The sequence below is a fragment of the Ahaetulla prasina genome, chromosome 5 (assembly GCF_028640845.1).
Source record: "Ahaetulla prasina isolate Xishuangbanna chromosome 5, ASM2864084v1, whole genome shotgun sequence".
In the NCBI taxonomy this organism is placed as follows: domain Eukaryota; kingdom Metazoa; phylum Chordata; class Lepidosauria; order Squamata; family Colubridae; genus Ahaetulla; species Ahaetulla prasina.
The window spans coordinates 139,515,053-139,532,584 of record NC_080543.1 but is presented as its reverse complement, the minus strand read 5'-3'; the positions used below and the strand labels follow the sequence as shown (position 1 = coordinate 139,532,584).

At 41.2% G+C, this 17,532-nt stretch overlaps 1 protein-coding gene across 1 annotated transcript in view; it reads left to right on the top strand.

Moving 5' to 3' along the window:
• Window positions 1–17,532, top strand: part of WDFY4 (WDFY family member 4) — a 151,811-nt gene that overhangs the window by 17,956 nt on the left and 116,323 nt on the right. Inside the window, exons 8-12 of the mRNA XM_058186274.1 lie at window positions 2,235–2,416; window positions 3,543–3,995; window positions 4,491–4,652; window positions 5,751–5,941; window positions 12,741–13,342. Coding sequence (XP_058042257.1) covers window positions 2,235–2,416; window positions 3,543–3,995; window positions 4,491–4,652; window positions 5,751–5,941; window positions 12,741–13,342 — 1,590 coding nt within the window. The remainder of the gene's footprint in view (window positions 1–2,234; window positions 2,417–3,542; window positions 3,996–4,490; window positions 4,653–5,750; window positions 5,942–12,740; window positions 13,343–17,532) is intronic.

The following is a 17,532-nucleotide window of genomic DNA, read 5'->3' as shown; positions in this document are numbered from 1 at the left end:
GTCCTGCGCAGATAAATAGATGTGTTTTAAGCTCGCGGCGGAAGGTTCGGAGGTCAGGAAGCTGACGAAGTCCTGGGGGAAGTTCATTCCAGAGGGTGGAAGCCCCCACAGAGAAGGCCCTTCCCCTGGGTGTCGCCGGCCGGCACTGCCTAGCTGACGGCACCCTGAGGAGTCCCTCTCTGTGAGAGAGCACGGGTCGGTGAGAGGTATTCGGTAGCAGCAGGCGGTCCCGTAAATAACCCGGCCCTATGCCATGGAGCGCTTTGAAGATGGTTACCAAAACCTTGAAGCACACCCGGAAGGCCACAGGTAGCCAGTGCAGTCTGCGCAGGAGGGGTGTCACATGGGAGCCACGAGGGGGTCCCTCTATCACCCGCGCAGCCGCATTCTGAACTAACTGGAGCCTCCGGGTGCTCCTCAAGAGGAGCCCCATGTAGAGAGCATTGCAGTAGTCCAGACGGGACGTCACGAGAGCGTGAGTGACCGTGCATAGGGCATCCCGGTCTAGAAAGGGGAGCAACTGGCGAATCAGGCGAACCTGATAGAAAGCTCTCCTGGAGACGGCCGTCAAATGGTCTTCAAAAGACAGCCGTTCATCCAGGAGGACGCCCAAGTTGCGCACCCTCTCCATCGGGCCCAATGACTCGCCCCCAACAGTCAGCCACGGTCGCAGCTGACTGTACCGGGATGCCGGCATCCACAGCCACTCTGTCTTGGAGGGATTGAGCTTGAGCCTGTTTCTCCCCATCCAGACCCATATGGCTTCCAGACACCGGGACAGCACTTCGATAGCTTCGTTGGGGTGGCCCGGTGTGGAAAAGTACAGCTGAGTATCATCAGCGTACAGCTGGTACCTCACACCAAAGCCACTGATGATCTCACCCAGCGGCTTCATATAGATGTTGAACAGGAGGGGCGAGAGAATCGACCCCTGTGGCACCCCACAAATGAGGCGCCTCGTGGTCAACCTCTGCCCCCCTGTCAACACCGTCTGCGATTGATCGGAGAGATAGGAGGAGAACCACCGATAAACGGTGCCTCCCACCCCCAATCCCTCCAACCGGTGCAGCAAGATACCATGGTCGATGGTATCAAAAGCCGCTGAGAGGTCTAATAGGACTAAGGCAGAGGAACAACCCCTATCCCTGGCCCTCCAGAGATCATCAACCAACGCAACCAAAGCCGTCTCAGTGCTGTATCCAGGCCGGAAGCCGGACTGGAACGGGTCTAGATAGACATTCTCTCTCTCTCCTCTCTCTCTCCACACACACACACACACACACACACACACACACACACACAGAGGTTGGATCTTTCTTTCCTCCTGCCCCCACCCCAGACCCCTGGATTCCCTCCCTAACCCTGCCTGACCCATACAGGTACCACCCACACAAGTGACATAGAGTTGGCCACACCCACTCAGTCACATGACACACACCCCAGTCACACACATCCAGCTCCCCCGCCCCCCAGCCAGTTATTAGGGCAGAGAACTGGTTGTTAAAAAATTTGGAGCCCACTACTGCCTTCGCCTGTTCCAAAAACCACTTCAGGAGGACACAAACCCTTTCCCAAAATCCAGCAGCCAATTAACCAACCAAGCTTTAAGGAGAAACAGGTATTCTTCTAGGGTTTCACAGATTGAGAGAAGTTATAATATCACTTTATACAGCAATAGCGAGGTCACACTTGAATACAGTGCCCAGTTCTGGTCCCCATGAGACAACAAAGATGTTAAATCCTAGAAGGAGTGCAGAGAATAGCATCAAAGATGATTAGGGGGCTGGAGGGAGGTTTAGGGAACCAGGTATGTCTAGCCTATCAAAGAGAAGGATTAGAGGGGGGACACATAACTGTCTTCCAGTATTGAGGGGCAGTCACAGAGAAGAGTGGATTGACTTATTCTCCAAAGCACTTGAGGACAGGACAAGAAGAAATGGGTGGAAACTTGTTAAAGAGAGATCCAACCTAGAACTAAGGAGAAATTTCCTGACAGTGAGAATCAATGGAATAGTTTACCTCCCAGGATTGTGGGTGTTCCATCGCTGGCGGTTTTCAAAAATAGACTGGCAGCCATTTGACTGGAATAGTATAGGGTTTTCTGCCTTGAGCAGGGGGTTGGAGTAGAAGACCTCTGAGGTCCTTATCAGTTTGGTCATTGTATGATTTTTATGTTCTATGATTGTGTGCAAAATAATTATTCCGCCAATTAAGTCTTCCAGTTGTGTTTCCAGATATGAAGGGCCACTGGACAAAAAAGAAAATGCCAGCATCAAAGAAACACTGGATTTAGTGACACAATTGACACTTTGTGGAGAAACTGAACTGAGTGTTTCACCCAATATAGTATATCCACAACTGCCACGGTTCAATGAGAAACTGCCACAGTTTAATGAAAAGCAGCCCCTTTCTTCTGGTAAGTAACGCAGGTAGGAGTGAGTTAGGACATTTAAATTAATGGCATACAAATATAATAAAATACGTTATAAAGAAGATTTTAATATAGCCTAATATATGGAAAGGGAAAGGGGAAGAAACTGCCAATAAAGCAAAATGCCATGTATTGTTAAACTTACCACAAACATGACCATTCAAGAAATGCAACATAATTTTGTTTCAAGAGAATTAATTTTTTACATTGCATTTACATTTTCTGGTTTTATTGTTCCTTATAAAATGGAAATTAAAAGCTGAATGCTTTAGGATAGACTTGAGCAGAGATTATTTTATTATTAAATAAATAAAAATGATTACTCTTCTTTGAGTGTTTATAAAAGTAAAAAATGGGACATAAATTAGATAAAAGAATAAATATCCTTTATTTTTGTCACCATTACCATCATGTACAAACATACTTCTAACTAAAGATTTCCAAATTTAATTTAAAAAAAATTCTGTTCTATTCTATCTATTCTATTCTATTAAACCCTTCTTTAAAAAAAATTATCTAGCAATTAAATAACAGCTTATAGAATAGGTTGCATTTATTGAACATGTAAGAGCTCTGGTGGTGCAGTGGTGAGAATGCAATATTGCAGGCTAACTCTGCCCACTGCCAACAGTTTGATCATCACCAGCTCAAGGTTGACCCAGACTTCCATCCTTCCGAGGTGGGTAAAATGAAGACCCATATTGTTGGGGGCAACAGACTGACTTTGTAAACCATTTTAGAGGGGGCTGTAAAACACTATGGTACAATACAAGTCTTTATTGCTATTGCTCATAGTAAAGTGCAAAAGTACTTTCCTTAATGCTGTGTTTAAAGAGAATATGAGTGAATGGGAAGATGTCCGCAGGGTGACCAAGAGACACACTATGAGGCCCCCTTGAAAAAGATATGCAGGCTTCACCTGGGGAAGATTAAGAATGGCCATCAGGAGGGCCTCATGGAAGGCAGAATATCCTTGCTTTCTGCTCTAGAGATCTATACTAAGACAAACAGCTGCAATATAATACATTTTCCTAGATTTAGCACAAGGAAGGGAGCAACAATAATTTTAAAACTGTCACGGAAATTGTTGATAGGATTATTGTTTCCACAGGAAAAAGAATAAGGAACCTGAAAGCTTTCCAAGTACTAGAACTGCTTTTTCAGAAATCCAACAACCCAAATCTCTGTCAGTACATTTTGCTTGTCCTGAAATCCATCTGGACCTGGGACCCCATGAATTTCTTCCTGCTCGAGTGGTCTCTGCAGCCCATCTGCCAGTTTGTGGGGGTCATACCTCTCAAGCCTTTCCAGGTCCAGGCTCAGTTCTTCCAGCTGGTGGAGTCCGTGGTGGAGGACCTGTCTTATATTCCTCACGAGATTTTGAAGAAGATCCAGTGTTTGATTAATGAGAACGCTGAGCCCTCGTGCGCCTCGCTTGCCTTGGGCTGCCTCCATAGCATCTCACAGAGAGACCCCCTCTTGACGGATATCTTCAGGGATTCTGGACTTTTAGGAATGCTGCTTGTTCAGTTGCGTAAAGAAGCCAAAAGACTGGTAAAGAAAGGTATCATATATATTACGTTGACCCCAAATTTGGCTGCAACTCACACCTAGACAATCTGTCCCGTAGGATGCACTGCTTCCTCCTGCTGGACCTTCTTTTAGTGCCAGCAGAGGTTGGATACCCTTCCCGCTTTTTAGGGGAATGAAACATTTGCTCAGAGAAACTCTCACTTCCTTTTCCTTTCCCTCCACCATTCACGGTATATAAGCAGCTTTCTGTCAGGGGCTAATCTGAGATGTTACCTACTTAGGGCTTCACTGGATCCCCCCCACCCCTTTCCTCATACTTTTGTTATTTTTCCTCAACCCCACTCCCTCCTTTATAGGTTCCATTTTAACTTCAAACACCACCCCCCAATCTCCTTAACCAAATCTTGATGTTTCTTCTTTTTCACACTATTTGTCTTCCAAATCTGTTGCATCTTCTCACCTCCTGAAGCAGCAGGTCCAAGTGATTTCTGTCATTCTCAGAGTTTATTTTCCTGTTTGTGGAAAGGACAGCCATCTATATCCAGTGCCACTCATGAGGAAATCGATCTGGTTTCTTGTCATGCAGGAAGCATTCAAGAAAGTCCTCAGGTGTCGGAAGCGGAGGGTCTCCTCAAATGGATTCTGAAGATGGCAGCTGCTCTGGTGGTGGGATCTGTCAGGAACACAGGTAAAAGAGAGGAGAACTCGCCCAGTTTCGCTGGCCACAACATGAGGGTTGCGGAATATTAGTTTATGGGAAACTTCATCCGTTATTTACTCTGTTAAGCCTGAAACGAGTAGATAGTCCAGTCACCTGGTAGATATTTGCTTTTCTAGTCTTGCCACTGTTCTGGTCTGTGGAAGATTCATGATTCAGGAAACTTTACATGAAAATAAGAACAGACCATGGGAAAAAAAGAGAGGCAACATTTTCCCACATTGCTTTCTAAAGACAATTTCCTAACATGTGCAGGGACTTAGGGACCTGGCTAGGGATTCAGAAAAATCTTACAATTTTAGAGAAGCTTTAAGGTGATTACAAATCAATTTTTGCAACATAAAGCATGCTAATGTTGGGTTAAGCTAATTCAACAGAGGAAATACAATTACTTTTCCTTTTCATGGAATCTTAAAGAAGGTCCAGATAACAGAAGGCTATTTCTGTATATTTGTGTCTTTCCCTTCATTTTTCAACATTTTCCTATCTTTCTTAATAATAATAAAAAAATACTTGAAACGGGGACAGAATTGAAAACATTTTCATTGACATCAGAATGGTCGTGGCAGGCACCTTAAGAGATGCTTTCCCATCTTTCAGTACAAAGAATTCATACAGTAAGACAGGAAAGCCGAGAGGAGCTACAAAGAACGATGATCCTTAAGACCCCAGAGCTAAATACTCTGGAAGTATTTGCAGGGTGGCCACAGCACCATAAGGCGATCTGCACAGTGGCAACAGCCACGGTGCCTTACTCTAAGGAGGAGATACTTAGAGCAAAAGATTGAGAAGGAGACTGCACCAATTTTGGCACATATTAACAACACTGATTTTTCAGGGGTGGGGCAATAAATATCTTAAGATTTCACTTAGGCCATGGGCTTTACTCCTTTCATACAATGTTGCATTCATTGTACTCCTCAATGAAATTTAATTATTCTAATAACTGATCTATGAACCTGGTCATATATTATAAAATAATCTATGAAACTATTATCATTAAGTGACAATCCTTCAGATGCTGCTTGGAACATGGCTCAATAGTAAGTTATAAGTGTGATTTCTCAGTGATTCTCAGGGACTACGGCATGGTGCCCTACATCAAGATTTATGTGGATAGCGAGCTGTACCGAAGTGACGCCGTGAACATCCTGGAGCAGTTGTCCATCATCAACCCTGAGGAGTACATGAGCTCCATTGTTGGGGCTCTCTGCTCCTCTACTCAGGGTGAACTACACTTCAAGCTGGATCTACTTAAAGTAAGGAATAGTAAATGCCATCTATCTTATTTGAAAAAGATTAAAGGTTAGGCGTTCTTCCTGTACTAGGCATTGAATCATAGGGAAGTTCTAAACTATGGAAATATAGTTACTTTGCCTCATAGGGAAATAATTTATTGAAATGTGTCACCAGCCTCTAAAACTGATCTCTAACTGAAGACTGAAAATACAGTACTATTGGCCATTAAGAAGAATTACATGATCGTAAGTCCTACCCAAGAGTGGAACAGGTTGCTTCGTGAAGTGATATGTCCGCCTTCCTTGGAAGTCTTCCCAAAGAAGGTGGGCTAGCACTCATTCTAAAATCTTTAGTAGATCCTGCAGGGATCAGGGGTTTGCACTAAGGGATTTCTCCTGTATCTTCCAAATTATTTATTTTATTTATTTTATTTTATTTATTTCATCAAGCATATATTTGATAACAGATACAAGTGTAAACATAATTATGAGTACATGAAATGGATACGAATAAAAAGAAACATTAGGCCAGGGACGGTAGGCACGTTGGTGTGCTTAAGCACACCCCTTAAAGACCTCTTAGGAATGGGGTGAGGTCTACAGTAGACAGTCTAAGGTTTAAGTTTTGGGGGGTTGGGGAAGAAACCACAAAATCCAGGCATTGACAACTCTGTTCCTGAAGTCGTATTTTCTGCAATCAAGTTTGGATCAGTTTACCATGAGTTTGTATCTATTGTGTGCTCTTCTATTGTTTTGGTTGAAGCTGAAGTATTCATTGACAGGTAGGACCTTGTAGCAGATGATTTTATGTACTGTGCTTAGGTCAGACCTAAGACGGTGTACTTCTAAGTTGTCTAAGTCCAAAATTTCAAATATAGTGGTATAAGGTATTTTGTTACGGGCAGAGGAGTGGAGGACTCTTCTCATGAAATATCTCTGGAGTTGTTCAATTGTATTAATGTCTGATATGCAGTGAAGGTTCCAGACAGATGAGCTGTATTCAAGAATTGGTCTGGCAAAAGTTTTGTATGCCCTAGTTTGCAGTTCAATATTACCGGAGAAGAAGCTATACAAGATTAGGTTAACAACTCTTAGTGCTTTTTGTAGCAATGCGGTTAACAGTGAGTCTGGCATTTAGATCATTTGAGATGAGTACTCCAAGGTCTTAGATAGAGTGAGGGTCGTCTGTTAAGTCGTATCCATCCAGCTTGTATTTTGTGTTCTGATTTTTTTTGCCAATGTGTAAGACAGAGCATTTGTTGGTTGAGATTTGGAGTTTGACCATTCTGACACATAGTCAAGGTCTTTTTGTAGCAGCATTGTCAGGATGTTGAATAGTTTTACATCATCAGTGAAGAGAATGCAGTTGCTTATAATATGATCCCAAAGGTCATTATGTAAAATATAAAGTGTGTGGGTCCTAAAACGCTACCTTGGGGGACACCGCTGTTAACAGGTGCAGGGTTTGATAAGGTGTTCCCTATTTTGACTACTTGTTGCCTATTTGATAGAAACACAGCTATCCACTTATGTAGGAATCCAGAAATACCATAAGATTTTAGTTTTAGAAGTAGTTTGTCATCTACCACTGAATCAAAGGCTTTACAGAAGTCTATATAAACTTGGTGAATGATGTGTATGTGTGTATCTGGCAATTGCTGTCCCTGAAGATATGACCCAATATAGGATAAATTTCTTGGCCTCTAAAAAGTTTCCTGCTGCTGCAATGGTCAATAACTGCCTAAAGAAAGTCAAAGGTCCATTAAAGGAATCAGGGGAGAAGACCGTTAAGAGCAATTATCCTTTTCAGTGGCCTCATGAACAGCCAAGGTTTGAATTCAGTCCTCAAGGACCCCAATCTGGTGCTTTTATAAGGCCAAGAAGGCTCAAAATAAGATGGAAATGATTATTGGAGTAGAGAGAGCAGATTTAGCTGGTGGGGCTATTTTTATTTCCATCTACCATTATCTGGAGGCCTCCAAATATGAAGTGGTAGAGATGAAGAGGACGAGACTGCTCTCAGGGAGATGACCTCCTTATCCAATTTCCATAGGATCCATTTGGCCACAGTGAAGAACAGAACAATAGTCAAGAGGCCTTTGATCTATAACTTGCCATGCCTGTTCTTGGGCAGGAGACACTTAAATCTAAGGCAGAAGCAGTAGAAAGAGGGCAGTTGGTAAATGATTAGTAGAATCTCAGATTTTTAATATAATACTATATAATATATAATATATCCCTCCATAATTAGATAACAGCTTTCCTGTCAAACAGACAACAAGTGGTCAAAATTGGCAATGCTCTATCTATAAGGGGCGTGCATAAGAGCACAAAAGTGCCTACCGTTCCTGTCCTATTGTTCCCTTTATCATATCAAATTGATATAGTTGATCATATTTTTTTACATATATGTATATATTTTCTTCAAAATATGTTGTTTTATCTATGACAATTGTTTGTGTATACTGTTGTGACAAAAAGAAATAAAAAAAAATCCTGTTCCTGTCAAAAGTGGCGTTCCCCAAGGCAGTGTTCTTGGACCAACACTCTTCATATTATACATTAATTATCTCTGTGACCATATCACAAGTAATTGTGTTCTCTTTGCTGACGATGTCAAACTATTTAACACCACCAACAATACAACTACCCTTCAAAAAGACCTTGACTTTGTATCTGAATGGTCTAAAACTTGGCAACTCCAAATCTCAACCAGCAAATGCTCAGTCTTACATGTTGGAAAAAAGAACCTAAACACTAAGTACAAGCTTGATGGACATTACCTTGCAGATGACCCCCCACCCTGTAAAAGACCTTGGAGTTTTCATATCAAATGATCTAAGTGCCAAAGCCCACTGCAACTACATCGCAAAAAGGCTCTAAGAGTTGTAAACCTAATCTTGCATAGCTTCTTCTCCAGAAACACTACACTACTAATCAGAGCATATAAAACATTTGCTAGACCAATTCTTGAATACAGCTCGACAGTCTGGAACCCACACCACATTTCTGACATCAATACAATTGAACGTGTCCAGAAATATTTTACAAGAAGAGTTCTCCACTCCTCTGAATACAACAAAATACCTTATGCCACCAGACTTGAAATCCTGGGTTTAGAAAATTTAGAACTACGCCGCCTTCGACATGACCTGAGTTTAACTCATAGAATCATCTATTACAATGTCCTTCCTGTCGAAGACTACTTCAGCTTCAATTGCAACAATACACGAGCACACAACAGATTTAAGCTTAATGTTAACCGCTCCAATCTTGATTGCAGAAAATATGACTTCAGTAACAGAGTTGTTAATGCTTGGAATAAACTACCTGACTCTGTGGTCTCTTCCCAAAATCCCCAAAGCTTCAACCAAAAACTGTCTACTATTGACCTCACCCCATTCCTAAGAGGTCTGTAAGGGGCGTGCATAAGTGCCTACCGTTCCTGTCCTACTGTTTCCTTTCATTATATCCAATTAATATAGTTATTACATACTCATACTTACATATATGCTTATATATTGTATAATTATTTCATGCTTATGCTTATATATACTGTGTGACAAAATAAATAAATAAATAAAATAAAATAAATAAATATTTATTTATTTATTTATTTTTGTCACAACAATATACATAAGCATCACATAAAATGGTTATATAGTATATAAACATATATATGAGGAAATATGAGGAAATATAAGCATATATGCATAAGAATAAAAAAACAATAGGACAGGAACGGTAGGCACGTTTGGGCTCTTATGCACGCCCCTTATAGTCCTCTTAGGAATGGGGTGAGGTCAATAGTAGAAAGTGTTTGGTTAAAGCTTTTGGGATTATGAGAAGAGTCCACAGAGTCAGGTAATATGTTCCAAGCACTGATAACTCTGTTACAGAAGTCATATTTTCTGCAATCTAGATTGAAGCGGTTAACATTAAGTTTAAATGTATTGGTTGCTCTTGTATTATTGTAATTGAAGCTGAAGTAGTCTTTAACAGGAAGGACATTGCAATAGATGATTCTATGAGTTAAACTTAGGTCTTGTCGAAGGCGATGGAGTTCTAAGTTTTCTAAACCTAGAATTTCAAGTCTGGTGGGATAAGGTATTTTGTTGTATTCAGAGGAGTGGAGAACTCTTCTTGTAAAATATTTCTGGACATGTTCAATTGTATTGATGTCAGAAATGTGGTGTGGGTTCCAGACAGGCGAGCTGTATTTAAGGACTGACCTAGCAAATGTTTTATATGCTCTGGTTAGTAGTGTAGTGTTTTTGGAAAAGAAGCTATGCAAGATTAGGTTTACAACTCTTAGAGCCTTTTTTGCTATGTAGTTGCAGTGGGCTTTGGCACTTAGATCATTTGATATGAAAACTCCAAGGTCTTTAACAGGGTGGGGGTCATCTGTAAGGTAATGTTCATCAAACATGTACAATATTGCCACATTGCACTAAAAACTATATGTAGAGATGGTTGTTCATAATGACAATTTGACTAGGTTGTGAAGAGGGCAAGTAAAGGCAAAATGCAAAACAGAATTAATTAACCAAGTACACAGTAAACAATTTAGAAGTTAGATTTAACTTCCCATGTTTGGAATAAGAGCCATGGTTGTGCAGTGATTAAAATGCAGTATTACAGGCTAATTCTGTCCACAGCCAGGAATTTGATCCTGACCAGCTGAAGGTTGACTTCCATCCTTCCTAAGTCAGTAAAATGAGGACCCAGATTGTTGGGGGCAAGATGCTTGTATTGTAAACTTTCTAGAGTGTGCTGAAAAGCAATATGGAGCGGTATATAAGTCTAAATGCATTGCTATTGCTATAAACCTAATTATGTATATAATTGTATAAAGATAATAGCACCTGTTGAGAGGAATTTTTCAAGAGTCCAATCATAGGTTGGTGAAAGTAACTTACCTTAAGTAAATTCAATCACCTAGAGACTGATGCTACTTCTAGTCCATGATATCTACTGACGGGGAAAATAATTTGGACATATTAGGGCAAGCCTATTTTCCAGAGGGAATGTGGAAATAGGCAGTTTCTATACAGCATCTCTTATTGCTGAATTATTAGTTCTGGGAGGGATTCAACCTCCATAGTCCATGCTCAGAATAATTTGAATCCCACTGATGAACATTTTTCTTGTACGCTCCTGATTCTTTATATTCCTTTTTCATTTTCCTTAGAAGGCTGCATATGAAAAAAATAAAGCTGTAGCCTCCGTATTAGAGAGAGTGGGAGTAGCCACCACCTTACACACGGATACTCTCCGTCCAGTGAAGACAGCAAACCTGCCACAGCTATAGCTAATCTAAAATTCTTCTTATGGCTAAGTTTGCTGCTTGCCTGAACTGATATAAAAAGTAATGCAGCTTTGATGCCTAATCCTGACAAATTATAACTATATTAATACATAATATAAGAGAATGAATTTACTAGCTGTAGCCTTTGGGATCATGATTATATTATGTTCAAATTCAGATTGATTTGCTAATTTATATTTAGCTGTTAAACCCCAAGTGCAAGTGCTAGAGAGTTCCAGAGCGGCAGGCGGTGGGCAATTATGAGGAATAACGAAGAAAGCCATGCAGAAATAAATTCTGTTAGCTATAACTTAGTTAGGGATTTCCACTCCAGGCAGGCCTGTTACAGATTAAAGCCAGAAGAATAGACAATTAAATTGTAACAGAGTTAGAGCCAGAAGAAATGCGGTTATGACTGACCTCTCCAGATTGTGTCAAAGCCATTCTGATACATCAAGGTCCAGTTTATTAGGTTTATGCCTCTTCAGGACTTACTGCCTGGTGTGATACATTAGCATGCAAACTGAATGGCAGTAACTAAATTTCCTCCCTGTGTCTCTGGCACACCCCTCCCCTCTTTTAGAGGATGAAGAAGGTAGGCGTAAGGGGGAAGAGGAGGCAAAATGGGTATCAGAGAGAAGTTTGTATAGGATGAAACTTTGAAATCATATATCTTTAAAAAATTAAAACCCCTTATACAGGCAAACACATAGTCACATCCTCCTAAATTCAGAAAAGACAATTTTCTGATGAAGTAAGCTGTGGTTCACAAAAATTATGCCTTTTGATAAAACATGTTACTCTGAAAAGGTTTTACCAGATGCCTTCTGATGAAAGGATAATTCATTTTGTTTTATGATATGATAGCTGTAGCTTGTGGTCTGGCATTGCATGGTCAAAAAGTCCTGGCTATAATGACTCAAGCCATTACCCTCATGAAATTAGACAACTACAATGCATTCAATATGGGGCTGCTTTTGAAACCTACCCACAAGCCATTGTTCATTCAAAATGCAGCAGTCTATTGCTTGATTGATCCTAGCCACTACAATAATAAAAAACCTATTTTAAAGCCCAAGATTGGACCTAAAGCTTCTTATGAATTGGTGCCCGATAGGTTTTTAGGTGCAATTCAAAATGCTTGTTATTATGTATAGAATCCCATGCAAATTAATATTTACTGTAGGTAGCTGTTGCAGGGCCTCCTGTGTTAATCAGAGTCAACCTGTCTGAGGGACTCTTCAGAGAGACTCTTCCGGTGCCTAACCTCCAGGAATTGAGACCAGAAAGTGTTGTTTTTCGGTCATGCTACCCATGTTATTAACAAAATGATTTTCCACTAGGCTGAACCCTTCTGTGAAGACCTTCTGGAAACGATCAATCTTTAGCATAGCCAATTCTTGATTTGAAGGACTTTAGTCAAGACGAACGTTCTTCTGGAGTTGGCTGCTGTTCTTTGCAAACTTTGTATATACAGTGATAAGTCCTTCTTTCCTTTTTCTCCAATGCTAGTCTCTGTTGAAGACGCTGGTGAACCCCAAGGGTCGCTCTGCCTTCAGAACCAGCAGTGGCTTCAATGGGCTGTTTTCCCTTCTGGATGACATGGAAGGTGCCTTGCAGGACCCGCCTTCAGGTGTCTGGGCCTCCTTTGGCCACAGCCACATACTAGGACTGATACTACGCATTCTCCAGACAATGGCAGCCGCTCTTTACTCGGACCCTGCCAATAAGGCCTTCTTCCAGAAGAACGGTCTCTTTGAGAGGATGGCGGAGGACCTTGGCATACTTGGCTGCTTTTCAGCACAAAGGTGGGGACAAATTCCTATGCAGATCAACAAACCACGATCCTTTGTTGAACTTTCAAATACAGTTGTTTGCTCACCTGAGCTTTTCCCAACTCGGCTAAAAAGCTGCATCAGGATATTCAGCTTCCTTGATTCCATGGCCAAGAAGAACCCCTTCGACCTCAAGAGCTGCTTGGAGGAAACAGATCCTCCCACATTGGGCATTCAGGATGGGACAGAAAATCAGCAAGAAGATTCTCCAGGGAATCTTTGGGACCATAGAAAGTCCAGCAAAGTAGCTGCTGTCCAGCTGCCAGAACCCCAGAACAGGTAGGCTGTTGGTGGTTATGATATAGAAGGTTGGAAGCACTAATTCAGATGTTCTAATTATCCTATTTCTTACACGTCTTGGGGCCTATATATTCATGAGTGTACACATTTATAGATCACTCCAATGTAGGCTACCAAGAAGACAAGCTCAAATGATTTAATGTTAATTGGAGACCTAAGTATACCCTGTGTTAGTCACAAGGAAGGGGCACAATTATTTCAAGTGCAAAGGAGGTTACTGACTATTTTTCTTTGCTATCGCTTGCCATCAGCAGCTCCTCTTCTAAAGTATTTTCCTGCTCCTTTAGAGAAAAGTGGTTTGAAGAACACCCTGGATAGGACAAAAGGGTGGCCTGCAGTTGGATTTAGCTTCTGAACATTCAGTTTCATTCCAGTTCATGCATATTTGGAAAATATAAATGTAAATGAAGCTCCAATCAAACTGACTGGCATTTTTTCATAGTCTTCTGGAACTTTCTGCTTTCAAATAATGCTTCATTATAAGTAGAATTATACATGCGTATCAATCTAAATTAGAGTTCCTCACTTTGGCAAGATGTATGGATTTCACCTGCCAGAATTCCCCAGCCGGCGTGACATCCATCATAAAATTGCTAAGGTGGAGATTCCCTGGGCTGTTGGCCCTTCTCAGGTCCCTGATGTAGGTGAGGTCAAAAAGGAGATCCCCCCAATCATTCCTGGAAGCCTGTCCAAGTTTCTACTAATTAAAATTAAACTGGGATTATTATGGGAGTTTCTTTCTTGTGCGTGCTTAAGTCTCCAGAGTGTGCAGTCTTTTCTTGAACTCCCGCCCCCTTTTTTTTTAGATTCAGCTGCATATGTTATCTAGATATATGGGAAGCCTTTGATTGCATAGATGGATTGTTCGTTAACAAAATTATAGATATTTAAAGTTGGATCTAAATTGCAAAATATGATAGCCGATATTTACCACCCTATAACAAGTCAAATAGGGACCAACAATTTTGATTCAAAATAATTTATCATAACGAGGGACACCAAACAGGAATGTTTCTTTTTCTCTTTGCTGTTTTTCTCTCATCTTGGGTGGAGCCATAATTAATTTACAAAATTATGAAAAAAAGAGGCAATTAAAGTTTCCACTCATTAATGTTGTTATAAGGCAGCTCTAAATAAGCAGATACTTCTCAAATGTTGGGAAAACTGAGATCACAAATCAGAATGCCTTCTTTGGTAACCTAGAGGAAATAAGTCCTTCTATTCAGACACAATGAAATGCAAGCCAATTCTTACAGAATACTACAGAATTAGGTTTTTTTCCTGCTTCAAGAATGAAGATCTGAAGCACAAAACATGTTCCTTCCCTTTCTCTCCTGAGGGAAAATGCTTAAGAGAACCCCACTGTGGAGCTTTAGCTTCCCTGGGGGCGGCTGGGCCATTTTTTTCTGGGATATCCTTGGCCACCAAGGAGGTTGCAAATTCTCCTTCCCTCCCAGTTTGCAGAAGCATTTGCTTTCCTGTTTTTATGTAAGAATAGACGAGGACTGTGACCTGGTTCCTACTCTTTTGTCTTGAGGTATACAAGTGTCATAACAACAGTATTCCCAACTACAACTTCAAAAAAGCCAATTATGACCTTATAAACAACGATCTTTCATTTCTGGACTGGCAAAATCTGTTTGCAACCTGCATAACCGCTGAAGACCACTATAGAGTCTTCCTACTTGAAATCAATAAACTATATGTACCACAAATGACTACCATGATCAGGAAAAACAAACTACCCATATCAATAAAAAAGCTTCAATCAAAAAAAAAATCCCTCTGGAAAAGAAACAAAAAAGGCTATGTTGCAAATTTCAAAAACTGCTACAGAAATATATGCAAACAAATAAAAACTGAATGCTCAAATTACCACACCAAGCAAGAAGAGAACCTTCTGCGCACAAATTCCAATTGTGCCTTTTATAATTTTGTTAACAATAAACTTAGACTCAAGATCCATCCCACCACTAAAAGATTCTAACAACAAAGAATGCAATGACGAAACAGTTAAAGCAAACCTCTTCAACATTTTCTTTGGCTCAGTTTTTGTAAACTCCGATAACACATATCCGACATTCCACAAACGTACCAGCAATGATTATGATGACTTAACACATATAGATTTCACAGAAGATAACGTTGGAAAAGCTCTTCATAACCTAAAACCATCGCTATCTATTGGACCCGATGGACTATGTGCATACTTCTTAAAAAAACTTTCCATTAATATAGCAGAACCCCTAAGTATTATCTTTGATAAAGCTTTCACTACCAGTTCCCTTCCCAAACTTTGGTCACTAGCCACAGTCATCCTTATCTTCAAAAAAGGAGACCCCAGCTTAGTCGAAAATTACAGACCGATCTCTCTTTTTCTGTTCTCTTTGCTGACGATGTCAAACTATTTAACACCACAGACAACACTTCTATCATTCAAAATGACCTTGACCATCTAACCGCTTGGTCTAAAAATTGGCAGCTCCAAATTTCAACAAGCAAATGCTCAGTCTTACATATTTATTTATTTATTTATTTATTTATTAAATTTTTATACCGCCCTGCTCCTGAAGGACTCAGGGTGGTGTACAGCCAAAATAAAAACAAAATATATACAATTTAAAACAACATTTAAAAAGAGCAAATTTAAAGGCTGATTATTAAAATTTAAATTAAAAAATTTAAAAATATTAAGAATACCCAATTAAAATTCATCACTAATTATGCCAGTCCCGCTTTAATGAATAAATATGTTTTGAGCTCACGACGGAAGGTCCGAAGATCAGGCACTTGACGCAGGCCAGGGGGAAGTTCGTTCCAGAGCGCCACTGCCCCTACAGAGAAGGCCCTACTCCTGGGGGCCGCCAGCTGACACTGTTTGGCGGACGGCACCCTGAGGAGACCTTCTCTGTGAGAGCGTACGGGTCGGTGGGAGGCAAAGGGTAACAGCAGGCAGTCTCGTAAGTACCCGGGTCCTAAGCCATGGAGCGCTTTAAAGATAGTTACCAAAATCTTGAAGCGCACCCGAAAGACCACAGGAAGCCAGTGCAAGCTACGGAGCAGCGATGTCACGTGGGAGCCACGAGCGGCTCCCGTTACTACTCGCGCAGCCGCATTCTGGACTAACTGGAGCCTCCGGGTGCACCTCAAGGGCAGCCCCATGTAGAGAGCATTGCAATAATCCAGCCTAGACGTAACCAGAGCGTGAGTGACCGTGTATAAGGCATCCCGGTCAAGGAAGGGACGCAACTGGCGAACCAAGCGAACTTGGTAAAAGGCCCTCCTGGCGACGGCCGCCAGGTGTTCATCAAAAGACAGCCGTCCATCCAGGAGGACGCCCAAGTTGCGAACCACCTCCTTTGGAGCCACTAACTCGCCCCCAACAGTCAGCTGCGGATGCAGCTGACTGTACCGGGATGCCGGCATCCACAGCCACTCCGTCTTGGAGGGATTGAGCTTGAGTCTGTTTCTCCCCATCCAGACCCGTACAGCTTCCAGACACCGGGACAGCACTTTGACCGCTTCGTTGGGTTGGTCCGGGGTGGAAAAGTACAGCTGAGTATCATCAGCGTACAGATGATAACTCACCCCGAAACCACTGATAACCTCACCCAGGTTATAGGAAAAAAGAACCCAAACACTAAGTACATACTAGATGGACATTACCTTACAGACAACCCCCATCCCATTAAAGACCTTGGAGTTTTCATGTCAAATGATCTAAGTGCCAAAGCCCACTGCAACTACATAGCAAAAAAAGCTCTAAGAGTTGTAAACCTAATCTTGCGTAGCTTCTTTTCGAAAAACACCACACTACTAACCAGAGCATATAAAACATTTGCTAGACCAATTCTGGAATACAGCTCGCCTGTTTGGAACCCTCACTACATCTCTGACATCAATACAATTGAACGTGTCCAGAAATATTTTACAAGAAGAGTTCTCCATTCCTCTGAAAACAATAAAATACCTTATCCCACCAGACTTGAAATCCTAGGCTTAGAAAACTTGGAACTCCGTCGCCTTCGACAAGACCTAAGTTTAACTCACAGAATCATCTATTGTAATGTCCTTCCTGTCAAAGACTACTTCAGCTTTAATTGCAATAATACTAGAGCAACTAATAGATTTAAACTTAATGTCAACCGCTTTAATCTAGATTGCAGAAA